Source organism: Macaca nemestrina, chromosome 4, assembly GCF_043159975.1.
Source record: "Macaca nemestrina isolate mMacNem1 chromosome 4, mMacNem.hap1, whole genome shotgun sequence".
NCBI classification, from domain to species: domain Eukaryota; kingdom Metazoa; phylum Chordata; class Mammalia; order Primates; family Cercopithecidae; genus Macaca; species Macaca nemestrina.
In genome coordinates, this window is record NC_092128.1 from 159295288 (window position 1) to 159310339 (window position 15052).

General features: G+C 35.6%; 1 protein-coding gene across 29 annotated transcripts in view; it reads left to right on the forward strand.

The window, feature by feature from the left end:
• Positions 1 to 15052, forward strand: part of LOC105483467 (uncharacterized) — a 573731-nt gene that overhangs the window by 509139 nt on the left and 49540 nt on the right. For 5 of the 29 annotated variants that reach the window (XR_011622707.1, XM_071095501.1, XM_071095502.1 and 2 more), the window contains one exon: positions 8014 to 12989. The exons of 20 other annotated variants lie outside the window; for them this stretch is intronic. Coding sequence is in view for 5 of the 9 variants with exons in the window: in XM_071095501.1 (XP_070951602.1) it covers positions 8014 to 8164 (151 nt within the window). In the remaining 4 variants the exon portion in view is untranslated. 4 more of the 29 variants (XR_988333.3, XR_011622696.1, XR_011622705.1 and 1 more) reach the window with 2 other exon arrangements.

Consider the following 15052-nt stretch of genomic DNA (forward strand, 5'->3'; position numbering starts at 1 on the left):
TCTTTCATGGAATAACATGGTTTTGTTTTTTTGTTGTTGTTGTTGTTGTTTAAGTTAAACTCATCTCACACTACTTATACTTCTAAAAGTGGGAGCAGTTTCTATTACTGAGCATAGAGATACCAAAGTGAAATTCAATCTTGAAAAGAATGTGTGTAAATTATTTTAATATATAAAACTTAGAAAAGAAAAACTATCTATAAAGAGAGAACACTTTTTAATTTAAAATAATTTACTCTATATTTTGTGCTCCTGCTGTCATGATTAGTAGATAAAGTGTTTTCTTATGAAAAGAACCCTACAAAATTAGCATATTTTTTCACATGAAAGAAAACTCTAAAAATCTAGAATAAAAATGATTATGCACAGCCAGTATAATACCTATCCGTTAATAACTTTATTCCCCTTCAATTAAGGAGCACTTGAAAATGAATTTTTTTTTTAAAAAACCAAAACAGATGTTTTTAAAGTTTTTGCAAGTTGATAGATAATTTTTAACCCATGCTTCTCCTGTTTTTCTGGTTTCCTTTGTATTCCAAATTTCAGAAATCCACTTAAAGAGGGTTTGTAAACTATATGTCTTATCCTGACAAATTTTAAACTCCTTATTAAAGCTAAAGTGTGTCTATTAGATCAATGAATCCTAAAATGTTTTTTCAATCCACATAGGCTAATTTTTGCAGTCATCCAATGAAATTATGAGGTTTTCTCCCCAGTGCCTATGCCATAACTGTGTATACACATTTGTAAATCTTAGAAAATTACTATCTTTCTAGTTATAAAATGAAAATATTTTATACAGTATTTCAAATAATAAAAAATTTCAATGGAAATAAAGTAATCCACATAAAAAATCTAGTATAGCATTTTGAAGTTGCCACATTATGCAGCTAGTGTGAAATGATACAATTTTTGTGTGTGTGTGTGTGTGTGTGAGTTGGAGTTTCACTCTGTTGCCCAGGCTAGAGTGCAGTGCAGTGCAACCACTGCCTCCTGGGTTCAAGCAATTCTCCTGTCTCAGCCTCCTAAATAGCTGGCACTACAGGCGCACACCACAATGCCCAGCTAATTTTTGTGTTTTTAGTAGAGATGGGGTTTCACCATATTGGTCAGGCTGATCTCGAACTCCTGACCTCAGGTGATTGACCTGCCTCAGCCTCCCAAAGTGCTGCAATTACAGGAATGAGCCACCATGCCCGGCCTGAGATCATACAAATTTTTGAAATTCAGCTATGAGGTGAGATATCACAGGGATATAGGAAAAGGTTATGTCATTAGCTTTACTGTGGATAAATGCTACTGGACAGTTGTGATGATGATTAAATTAGATAATTATGTAAACAGATGTCTAAAGAGCAGAGAGTAATTACCACGATGTGTTTCCAATTGTACTGTCCTTCCGCTGCACAGGATTTTAGGGCTAAATTGGGCTTTGGAGATAACCTAGTCCTGTCTCCTCATTTTAAAAATAAGAGAACTAAGGTTCCAAGAGCTAAATGACTTCTCCAAAATGATAAACATTATTAATTATGGAACTGGCACTAGAACCAGTTTTTCTCACTCCTGGATCCGTTATTTTTCTACTTTCTCACTTTGTTTCATGGTGTTGTACATAGCCTACCATATGGAAAATAGTATTTTTCTATAGTTACATTACTTAAAACATAAATTTTTACTGATCCTGTACCATAGTATTCAGAGTCTAAATAAGACAGTAATTCTGAAGTCATTTGAAGCCTTCTCACTTATACTCATTCTTAAAAAGCCAGGATTAATTATTTTCTCTCTCACCTGTTAGGAAGCACATCAACCCAGCAGAAACATTTACTCATTAGTATGTATAATATGGAGAACTATTGAAAAATACTCTTCCAGATTTGTATGTGTATTTTTTTTTTTTTTTTTTTGAGAAAGAGTCTCGCTCTGTTACCCAGGTTGGAGAGCAGTGGCATGATCTCGGCTCACTGCAACCTCTGCCTCCCGAGTTCAAGCAATTCTCCTGCCTCAGCCTCTAGAGTAGCTGTAACTACAGGTGTGCACCAACATGCTCAGCTAATTTTTGTATTTTTAGTAGGATGGAGTTTTGCCATGGTGGGCAGGCTGGTCTTGAACTCCTTACCTCAGGTGATGCACCCGCCTCGGCCTCCCAAAGTGCTGCGATTACAGGAGTGAGCCACCTGGCCTCAGATTTGTATATAATTTGTTAGGGTATAATTTTTGTGGTCTCCAAATTGCCCTTCATTATCATTCCCTGCCTTTTCCCTGAAAGAGAAACACTCCGCCAGCATCCTCAAGACCTAGTTGTTCGTATGTGTGGTTGCACAACAAAGTTCACATCACTTTTAGCTCAAGACCTTCCTCAAGTTCTTCTTCTTGCTCTGTTCCCTCATCTCAGTGTCATCTCTGTAGTGTGCTTTGAATGAGGTCCCCTTGTGGATACTGATGACAGACAGACTAGATTGGAAAGTGGGTGGTACACTTGCAGACAGCAGAAAAGGGGAGGGCAAGAGGAAAGAAAACAGGGAAGGGAGGGCATGAGAAAGATTACTAAAATGAATTACAATCACTTTTTTTATATTACTAAATACAAGAATGAATATTAGATTTTTACATGCCAGGATCATTCCTAAAAGGAGGAGAAATCTCTGATTATTTTTCCATGGTAGCTGTGATATTCTACACTTACGTATATCAAAAGGAAGAGAAAGAAAGTAATTTCAGGTTGACAAACCTATTGCACCCCGGTCATAAAGTGCCTGAGTTTAACACTGAGTCATTTTCTTGTCCAAACACCGAAATCTTAAAAGAAAATATAGGTCAAGGTTTTTTTTTGTTTGTTTGTTTTTTTCTGGTTAAAAACCAATGATATCTTTCATTGTGAACCTTTTAAAGTAATAACTCATATAAATTTACATTTTGCATTTAATTTTGCTTAAAATAATTAGTTCTAGAATCGGATTTGTAAATCAAAACTGTCATACCAAGGTATACACACACACACGCACATACACACATACTCACAAACACACTCATATCATCTGGGTTTTTTCCTCAGTTAATTCCATAGAACATTCCCAACCAGGGCCGGGTGCAGTGGCTCACGCCTGTAATCCCAGCACTTTGGGAGGCCAAGGTGGGCAGATCACAAGGTCAGGAGTTCGAGACCAGCCTGGCCAACATGGTGAAACCCCGTCTCAACTAAAAATACAAAAATTAGACAGGCATGGTGGCACGCTCCTGTAATCCCAGCTACTCAGGAGGCTGAAGCAGGAGAATCACTTTAACCCGGGAGGCCGAGGTTGCAGTGAGCCGAGATCGCACCATTGCACTCCAGCCTGGGTGACAGAGTGAGACTCCATCTCAAACAAAAACAAAAACAAAAACAAAAGAAAATTTTCAACCAGTTCATCCTAGTCCACAAGAATCTGATTTTTGTCTCCCTTGCCCTTTAAATACTATTTCTTGTCTCCAAAAAAAAAAAAAAAAAAAAAATTGTCTGCTCCTAACTGCTGATTGCTCCTTAACAGGATTTTTAGAAAAGATTTTTTTTTTTTAACTTTTGCTACTCACACTACTATTACATCACTTCTTTATTGAAAGCAGAAATATGTAATATGTGTTGTTTGGCTCTAAAAAGAGAATGACTCTCATTTCTGGAAAAGTTAGACAAATAAACACCTCATATTTATTTGGAGACTTTGGCTTGAGTAGTTTTCTGTGTCTTCTGATAGTATTGTTATCAACTATTTCAAAGTTAGTATCTATATACCTTTTTTCCTTAAGTAATCATGCATATTTCCAGACTATTAGTAAATAAAAACAATAGATACTCTTCAGTCAAAAGAAATTGTTTATTTTAGACCTTCAGATAAATCAACATAGTTTCATTCTCTTAAAAGAGACTTGAAAGAAAATATTGAGATCCAATAATCTATTACGCTATAAAACTTTTCACGAGGAAAATTTAAGTCAACACTCTCCTATGACACTTTCTGCAGGGTTGGAAATGTTTTATATCCAGGCTGTTCAAAATGGTATCCACCACCATGTGCCCTTCTATACATTTGAAACATGGCTAGGGCAACAGAAAAAAAAATGAATTTTCACTTAAATTTAATTTTAAATATCTACACGTGACTGGTCACAGCTTATTGGAGAATGCAGGTTAAGTAAAACAAAGAAAAAATGCAAGTAATAATATATTCTGCACATCCATGAATTTTGAGTCAAAATTTGAACTGTCGTTGATTTTTTGTCTTTTGTCTTCTATCCTTCTTACTCCAAATCTCACTAAAGAAATTAAATATGATCCCCTTCTTAGCACTGATTTCAAATGGCATTTGTAAGAAATAAAAGATTCCTGCCTTAGTAGTAAGGTAGAAGGCAGGTTGTATGAAAGTATTTCAGAGTAGTCAGTTATTACTTCCTTTAACTGAAAATATTTTTTGACGTTAAATTCAGATCTGTCTTGCTTATTTTTTAGAAAGTTAACAGAACAAATCTCCAAAAACATAAAAATAGTTGATCTCGCAAGGCAATACTTGAATTATACGACTTAAATTAAATGTAAAAGAGCATCAAAATTTTACTTTGTAAATATTTTAGCCACAGTCAAAGTATAAACTCTGATTTAGGGATGCTTTTGTGTTGATGATAAGATGCTAAGAATTAGAAGAGACCTTAAACCTGTGTATATGACAGTGGTAATTGAACTCATTGATTACAACATCTTCTTTCAAATAAATATTGATTTCATCAAGTCTGCATTCCCATTGGCCTTAACGGAAATCCTACCAGAAGCCTGTGTACTCGGACCTGGCTAACCTCTATCTGGATATAAATATTTTAAATGTGTGGCCATTCAGTTATAAGTATGATTTTTTTTTTGCAAATATTTATTCCTCTTGATTTTCTAAACTCCTCAGTTAATATCATTATGCCTTCTGTAAAGTTAAGGCCTGTGTGTGTGTCTATCTCTGTATGTAATAGAGAGATAGCATGGATTAGGGGGAAAAAAAAGTTGTATTTGCATTTGTTGTTTCTGATTCACAGAGCTAGGAGTGCAGTGCTCGTGTGGAGTCCACAGAGCTGGGATATCAGTAGGCAGTTGCTGTAAGCACATGTTCAATTATTAAAATAGTCGACATTTTATGTCTGATAGCCATAGCAAGGTCATGACATTAATTTATCCAAAGTATTGTGGACAACTGTCTAGAAAAATAAATAGCATAAAGGATACAGATGCCAAGAGCTAAAAAAGAAAAAAAAAAAAAGTTAGGTTTGAGCAAAGGGAGATTAAGAGATGACCGATTTATTTAATCCACATAGGACAGGAAGAAGTCAGCAGGAATCTCAATGTTAATGACAAGTATTTTAAGCTATGCTGCACATGCGTTAATTTTTGTTTTAGTTTTTCATTAGATTCTAAGCTTGTTGAATACTATTCCTATTCTTCCAGGTCAGAAACTTAATTTCGTATTTGATTGTTGCTTCAATGCTTAGGGATTTTTCACTATCTGTTTCTTTCTCTCCCTTTTTCATTCTTCCTTTCCTTCTTCCCATTTCTGTGTTTCCCTTTCTTCTTCCCTCTGTTATTATTTTCCTTCTTGCCTTTCTCTCTTATTACAGTATATTCTTAATTCTGTTTCCTTCTGGTGCCAACTTCTTTTTCTATTTTTGTTGTTGCGTTTGAGAGGTTTATTCTTCTGCTTTCAAATCAGGAGCCTGTAGGAACTCATCTTAGAGATACATACCCTACTACCGATGCTTCTATCTCTTTATAGGTTGTGTGATGTTTTCTTTGGAACCTCTGCGAATGGTTGTCCTTCTTGTTTGTTGCCACAGATCTGTTGCCAATCTGCTACCTTAGTTGAGCCTGCAGTGCCGCACTGCATGCTGGGATCTGTCTGTGTGAATAAACTGAAATTTCTACAGCACCAGACAGCATTAGAGTTGGCTTGAGAATTGCCGTACTTTGCTTCCCTTTGTATGTATTTCTTGTATGCTGCAGAGTCACTGATGGCTAGCTCTGTCTGGCAAGTAATTCAGAAATGCTGTTCATGTAGAAAGGAAAGGTAGGCAGTTTACCACACTCTGTCATTAAAGGGAGCAATTGAAGAACAAAGGAACTGAGTAAATACCTATATATTGCCTTTTGTGTTGTGAAACACTGTAGCACAAACACATTTGTGTTCAGTCAAATGTTTTACTTCCTTTTGTAATAATACATATAATAGGTTGTCTCCACATATGTACAAGAATCCATATTTTATTTAAACATACATGGTCAATGGTTCATATTTATAGGCTGCAAACATATTTATATGTCTCAGTCTCAAAGACTTTAACATATCCACTGTCACACAGCTATTTGTTATTATTTTAAAAGTTCTTAAATTTAAAAAAAGTAAAATATACTAATATCTCTGTTGGTTGATTTTATTAAGCAACTTAGGATTTCAACACAGTTTAAATCATATTGATGACTCAGATCCTGGCAGGTCTTATAATTCCTGTGAAATGAGAGCACAGCTAATAAAAATATTAAGCAATTACTTTTATTAAAATCATAGGGTTTTTTTTTTTCATTATCACATAGAAATGATTGATCTATACAGATTGGTCTCACTCATGTGTCTCTTGGGCTGCCTGGGGTCTTCATATAGAAGTGGAAAGTCCCCTTTGCTCTTGCTTCGACCAAGGTGGGGAAAATGAAGGCATGGAATACAGTCTAGGGCTGTTAAAGAATTGCTGGCATTACTACTCTCTATCACGTGTGAGCCTGGCTGCCTGCTTCCTGAGGTAGGGGATCCAGGATGAGACTGTGCCTGAGCCTGTTTCCACAACTGCATTTGGAGATCCGTCTTATTGATTAGCGGGGGAAAGGGGTGGGGATCAGGAGTGTGAGGTGAGGGGAGGACCAGCTGGCTACTGGCTCAATGAAGCACAAGACAGTTTCTTCCGGAAAGATGTCAAACAACTGAGAAACAGCCAGGGAGGAAGTAGAAAGGCGGAAAAAATGAGGAGACCCTGGAAGAAATGAAGGCATTTCTTACGAGACAGCCTTGAGGCTTTTTCCTTTTCTTTCTGTTTTTTTCTTCCATCATCTGACCTGCAAAGGCTAGAGTGACAGCGTCATGCAAATGCTGCAGTCCAGCAGGTCTGGGAGAGGGTGGATGCTAGACTGTGAGTTAATGTTAATGATGAGCGCAGTGAAAATACCAGCCGCTGCCACCCCCTGCTCACAGAAGCGCTCTGAGTCAGCATCAGATGCTTTGCCTCGCCTCTCGCTGTGTGTCTGTATGCCTGTGTGCGCGCGCGTGCTCGCTCGGGCATCCGTGTCTAGCCGAGGGGAGGGGGTGGCGTGTGAGTGCGTGGAGGGTAAAAGCCAGTCAGTCAGTGAGAAGCAAAGGTACGTTGGAGAGCAACTAAAATCTGACTGATTTCCATCTTTGGAGCATCAGATGTATTCCCTAAGGAGGATGGGTCTCCGTGATGGGGGTGGTATAATTATGTTAATGTCATATTTATGGAGGGGTGAGATTTTTCATTCTGATAATTGGTTGAATGCTATGGTCAAAAACTGTAAAGCCATATTCAGTTTTAGGGAAAAGCATGGACTTAGATCTAAGGGCTGTTTTATTTTTTCGCTTTTTGTGAGTGCTGCTTTTTTGTTTTTTTGGTTTTTGTTTTTTAACTATTTATTTTAAGCCATAAGTGATTCAGTATGGGAAATCAAAGGATAAACAGAAAGAGATCTTATATAATGATGCATTACATCATGGAGCAGAATATTTAAAGTCTTACAAGGCAGAGTAAAGATCTGGACAGGGGGTGGGGGGTGGTGGTTGGAAAGGGGTGTGGTACTAGGGTGGAGGAGGGGGGCCAGTTAGCAAATATTTTGTGCAGCATAGCTTTCCTTGCAGCTTACTTGGAAATGGATGATTCACCTGTTCTACAGGAAAACATTCTAATTCTTTCCATTTTTTTTTTCCTCCTCTTTTCCCTTTTAAGATCAACCACCTCAGAAGAGCCAGATTCCACTTCTGTGGCCAGGACTTTTATATTATGGCTGGTCCGATTGTTTTACCCTGCGTTCTATGCTACTAAACCTTGGATCATTCCTAAAGTACAAATTCTGTTCTCGAACCACAAACAAGGCTAAAAGATCGGAGGAAATTCATTGAATATACAGGATTGGGGTTGTGTATTTTTAAAAGTATTGAGCTTTATAATGTAATTATTCAAGGAATAGAATCATGGTTTTTTTATGATGTTGCCAGCATTTTAAATTACATGTTTATCAAGTGGCATTGCTCAAATAACTACAGAGTATGCGTGGAAATATTTGCTGTCTGAATAGTTTGGAGATTCAAAGAGAAAAATCAAGCTTCAGAGGTATTAAATTATGACATGCAGAAAAGTTTTTGTTTTGTTCTTAACTGCAACGGTATATATTTGAATCCGATGTAAAGTGTTATATGTCCTGGGCCCACCTTACCAGTTGTGCTGTATAGCAGTGTAATGAGAAGCAAAATTTCAATTAGGGTCCCATTAACTGGCATATAATCCTTCTTTAATGTAATAGAGGCTATGGTGTTGCTGTACAAATCTGCTAGAAGCAGATTTTAACCCATGTTTAGTCTCTTTCTATGGATCTAATGGAATGACTCTTACGTGTTCATTGTCTGCCTTGTTTCTCATATTCTTCATTATTTTAAGGTCTGGAATTAGTCTATAAACGGTCGTCGTGATTACTCAGCTCATCCTAACTTTTATATATCATATATATTTCTACTTATGTATTTTAAATAGTATTTAGAGGTAAAAGCCTAAGTGAACCCAACTGTAATTTCTAAGCTATCCTTATTTCTGGAAGAAGAATTCTACTGCATCAAACCAGACTTTTCCTAGTCCCTGAGACCCTAACTTGTGAGGTATTTTAGTAACATCACAAGTCAGGCTCTTGGGACCTAGGCGGAGGGGAACCAGCAGCTTTGGACCTTATTGATTGTCTGCAGTTACCACCAGAACAAAAGAACATACATAGATTCTGCCTAGGAGAAACGAACAATGCTTTTCCTTATCATCAGTAATGTTTTCACCACGACCCAGCCCCAAAAATACTATTGTCAGAAACTGTACTCTAAAGTGATTACACAGTTGCACTGAAATAGCATTTGTATTATAACGATCATACAAAAGCAATATAAGAAACCTGTGTAAGAAGCAAAATTAAAATATAAGTGTTTTAAAATGCTTCTTTTCGTGCATTTTATGGTGGCTAGTATAAGAGGATATCTCTTCAGTTAATGAAGAGAGGGAATTATATTTATAACTTCTTTCATATGCATTGAAATATATACATTAGCTACTTAAATAAATCCTGTATGTCTCCATATAACTATGGCTTAGACTATGTCATACACAGCTATAATCATGCTTGAGGCCTAGAAATAACATGATTTACAATCTTCTTTATTGACCCTATTAGATTTTACTACCGATTTAAGAAGAATGCTGTTTTATACTTTGTATTTATTGCCAGTGCTTTCTGAGTCTTCTATCCAAACAACATACTTTATATGTCTTAACAACTCTAACAATTCTTTTGTTACGAGAGTCCAAGAGTGAAAGTTTCATTAATAAATTGGGAAAATATGTCTCTTTAAAAAATTTCTACAGTTTACTGTGTACATATCATGGGCCTATGTGAGATAAAACAGTAAATGCCACCTATGAAGTCAAACTGCTTTGACTAGCAACTGCATATGAACTGCATAGTTTTAGTTTTATAAGAATTTTAGTTTTATCAGAGGTAACTCTTCCAACCATAAGTAACATGTCATCTTTGAAAGTTTAATAGCCATTGCCACATCAGATATGTCTTTATTGGAGATAGAATCAGTATACTAAATATATTTTAAAATTTTACAGTAACGTTACGAATATCAAGATTCAAAATGGAGATGACAGACTTTCCATAATAGAAGCAACAAAGTGGCTTCATTCTTTCAACTATTGCCTTAGATGGGTGCCATAAATTATGTGTCTTCTGCATTGCTAAAATAAATTTGTGAATGTATTTTAGAATACTGTATGGAGTCTTTGTTCATCTTTTTAAAAATGTTTTATAATACCTACTTGAAATATTATAGAATACAAATCATCTAGTAGTCATAGTTATTAAAAATTAATATAACAATATCGTAAACATGCATCTGTACAAAGCATGCAGAATATGTTTAAGCATGTATGCACACTGTACCTATTCAGATCCTTTATTTATATCATCTAGTTCATTTATCTAGAAGTTCTGAAATTTTAGGTGTGTGTATGTGTATGTATAAATATAAGGTTTAAAGCTCCAAATGAAAGGAGGTAATATAAACAGTAAAGAGTTTTGGTAGTATTTATCTCTTATTTCTTTTGACCTGATTCTCATTGGAATTGAGTACTTTTTAAAACCATAAGTTTGTTAATACAAAGAAATCTATGTATGTGTGTCTACTTGTACACAGAAACTTGATTACATTTAATAGCAATGTTCACACAATGGATCTGAAAGCACTTCTTATATAAAAGAATATCACATACAAGTATGTGTTTACTGACACCTGTTTTAACATGATCATAAATAACATCTATAAGAGGTTCCATCAAGTTAGTTCCAAAACAGTGTAAGGGGTAGATGTTTATTGGCTATAGTGATATCAGATATAGGTTATTCAAATGTGAAAATTTTTCAATGTTATCATATTCATGAACCACACTATATATTAACTTCTGTCTCATAAAAGAAATATACCAAAGCTGAATTGAGAATGCAGTGATGTTTGTTCATTTTCACCATAAACATATAAAGTGTTTTTTTACTGATCATCCTGCACGAATGGAACTTCTCTATGTAACCCTCCTATGTGAACTGTCTTTTGAGAGCCTCATGATAAAGCTTTTCTCTTACTTCATAAAGGTGTGTGTAGATTTAAGTGGGTGACTTTGTTTCTATAAGCCACTTTATGCGGTATGTGCATAGACAGATGCCACTTTTTCTGCATTTCTGTCTCAGCTGTCACAGGACAATATTGTTTTAGGGCTTTATGATATGATTTGGAAAATCAGATCATACTAAGCTTAAAATAAAAAGGAGAGATCTACAACAAAGAGCGAGAAAATGATGTGTGTTGCATACAAAAAAAGCAGTGATATTAACAATTCGATGGCTTCCTGGTTGGGAGACCAGCCTGAGCCAGACGCATATATTAAGGGCTGTCTGCTGCCGATGTGAGCTTGCTCAATGCGGTGGAAATGAGGAATCATCTCCTTTCTGACACCAGCTTATTTGTACATTTTAATTTCGAAATAGCCAATCACTGTTTTACATAAATATACTAACCCCTGCCTGATTCATTTTCTTTCCCATGTTGTTTGTTCATTTACTGTGAACTTCAAGTTCCTTTTTTTAGCAAAAAAAAAAAAAAATCAACTTCAACATCTACCAAAGACCAATGAAGTATTAGTTTTTCTTTTGTCTCTTCTGTGTTGCTCTGCTCATATTGTGACACTCATGCTTTGAACTTTTAATCTCTGTAAGGAAAACATCAATTTTCAAAAATAGCATTTTTTAAAGGCTTTTAGGATCCATCAAGGAAGCCACTCTGGAATTTTGCCAAATCTAAATATGATTATATTTCATTTCAGGGTTCATGGGATCAATATCTTTTTCAGTATAAAAGTCCCAAACACTTTAGTATTCCAGTGGAACTACAGAAGAGGTGTAGAGATATTCTGAAATCATTTAAGCATTAGGCTACATTAATAATATCTTGAAGAGAAATAAGTATCTCAGGAGAATTACAGTACCAGTTAATTACTAATGAAATTAGAAAGGGATGTTCTGCCTTAAACTCCTCTTCAAATGGACATGCTGGTACATGTGCCTAGGCTTGGTCTAATACACCTTAAATATGTAAACGGTTTTACAAGCTGTCATGTTTGGATGAGTTTGAGAAAAGCAGTATATAAAGGGTTAGCTAATGCTCAAATTTTCTTGCCATTTACACATGCAATGCAGCCTACATTTCTGTAGGCAGCAAATGCAGGCATCATTTTGATTGCCTGGATTCTTTTGTTTAATTTTTTACTAGACATTTAACTTAGCACTCAAATCCCACTGATCCCTTAGAGACTGCATTTGGATAAGGAAAACAAAGTTCCTAATATAGATAAGTTTAAAAAAAAAATCCTGGGCCATTGTAAACATTTGAGAAATAGACGTTTAGTGTAGCTCTGAAAATACATATTTAGTATGCAGAAACTTAGGTACCGTCATTATATATCATCATCCTATTTAGTTTTCATATCTTTCAGTGACCAACTATACAGTGAGTCGCATATATATTTCCTATATGTCTTTATTTCTTGAAAAGGTTTAGTAAAAATAGTGTAAAAATTGAGATATCTTCATAAAATGATTCACACCATTTTTTCAATGAGCTAGCTTCAATTTTCATTAAATGTTGCTTTTCTCCACATCTCTACATGTTAAATGTAACTTTATGAAGTACGTTATCAGCCAATAATATTAACTTGTATGTAATAGTTTACTTGTAGGAATTTGAAAGCAGGTGGAACTTGAAGGTAATTGAGATTAAGTGAATTTAAGATTAAATAGCTTCATTTTATATAAGCAGTTAATTTCATGCATATTTTATGGACAACTTAAAAGTGAAAAATTCTGAAAAGGTGAACTAAATTTTTCATTATTGATTTAAGTAATGTGCTTTAAGTCTGTTACCTTAATAATTAATTTCTAAACGAACAATACAGGTGTAAAAATAATCATGGGCTATATCCGTTAGGTCAAGTAAATAAGAATAAAAACTTCCTAGGTTTTGTCTTGGCCATATAAGGTTTTGGAGGTGTTTTGGGTTCTTTTGTGTTGGCAGATTTAACTTTGCCTCTTTTCTGAGAAGTTTCTCCCTCTTTGTCAATAGGTGTCTGATGATTTGTGAGCCTCAAGTGACTACTCTGTGGAATCATCTGTCCTTGCCTTTGAATTAGCTTTTCCTAGGCCTTGAGTCAACATTGGTAGTTTATACATCCAAATTGGTAGGTCTTTATGAAATCCTTCTACGTATTTGTTCCAGACATATAAGTGAAGTATCAGAAATTATAGATTTACATTGTGGTTGTTTTTACAGCTTCTGGACATCTCTAGGAAAATCCTTGGGTGGCAATGAAACACCAGTCAATGGAAGCACTTGATTTTGTAGAATTTTGAAACACAGTGCCTTACGCATAGTACACTTCCTAGTCTTGGGCATGGGAGGACCAGAGTGTAGCTAACTTACTACTGTCTTATACATCACACTAAAGCCCAGCCTGGGCGTTTGTAAACCTCGGGGAGGTTTCTACTTTAGACAACATTTTTTGTTGGGGGATTACACCACAGCAGTTCCCTCCATTTCTCCCTCTCTTCCTGGCCTCCCTCCCACCCAACATGGAGCCTTTTCAACTTCTTCAAAGAAGTGGGGGAAAAAAAGTAGACTCTTTATTAATGGCAGAAAACAAACTGGCTGCTGTACTTCCGAGGCAGCTCTCTAATAATAAAGCAGAGAAGGCACGGCAACAAAGAATTCTTGAATGTACTAAATATATAGGGAAGCCTATTTAAATTCACCAGAGGGGCTCAGAGGACAGGCAGCAGAAAGTTTAGAATTCAATTCAAGCCATGCCAGAAAATGAAAATGTACTTAAAAAAGGATTTCTGAAACAATTGTTCAAAGAAATGTCAACTTTTAAGGTTCTTTCTAGAAGAATGAAATTTGTACTCTAATTTGTGTGGTGACTTTCTCAATTAGAGAGGAAAAGTAATTAACAGAATCTCAAAGGAATTGTATCTTACGTTTAAAGAAAACGTGTTTTCTTTCCATAGGATGTTCTCTAGTGAGGGCCACCTAGTGCACTGACTAAAAACAACCAAATATATTTATGGGACAAAGAGATAATGTATTTTTGTTCGCAATTAGACATATAACAAGTGCTCATCTTACTTTGAAAGAAAAATATTCAGCTTGTATATTCTTTCTAGGTCATCTTCTCGCATTCAGCTCTACGATTTAAAATATTTTAATTGTAACTCTGAAAGAGCAATTTGCTGATAAATAATAGGACTATGTGTTTCTAAATTTAAGAGATGAAAAAGTGATCCCTACCTTGTCTCTTAGTGATTGAGTCAAGAAATTATCTCTGCCCATTATTTACCTATTTATAAGATGTGCTTCTATATGGAATACCCACATCTATAAGAATGCATATTTTATTAATCATAATGTTGACTTTCTTTATGAAAACTGCTTATAAAGTTTATTCAAGGCCAGTATGGTCTTGACGGATGAATGAAATTTCATGCAGGCTTTCCTTAATATCTTCTTTTAGAAGTAACATAAATATTGGGAAAAAAAGAAAAATATCGTTTTTCTTTGTCCTCAAGGATTGCAAGTTTGAAAGAGAATGGAGGCTTGGACTAGCTAGTGACCATCTTTGTTGCCATTGTGGAGAGATTCTACCTGAGATTGAAACCCACATGGAATTCGTCAGTTCCTCAGTATAATTTGGCAGTTTAAAATAAGATATTTATTGATCAATTCATCTATTCTGCCCACCTTCCCCCAAGTTCTCTCTACTGGTTCTGCCTCCCCTCTCACCTGATATTTCTCCCTCTTTCTTTCTATTTCTCTCCAATGCTGACTTCATTCTCAGGTAAGCTTTCTGAATGTGGTGGCAAAGATGGCCACATACAACTTCAGACTTGCATCATGCGTCATCATCCTACAGCCTGTGAATCCAGAAAAAATAAACAAAAAGATTCTCTTTATGCCAACATCAGTGTCAGTTGTCAGAAAATCTTGGATTGGCTCTGTTTTGGTGACATGCCCATATGTGGATCCACTTATTTGATGAACAAGCACTACTCTGATTGGATGGCCAATGTAGGGAGGCAAAAGAAGACTAGCCTATCAAGGTCATGAGGAATGAGTGAGGGTCTGTC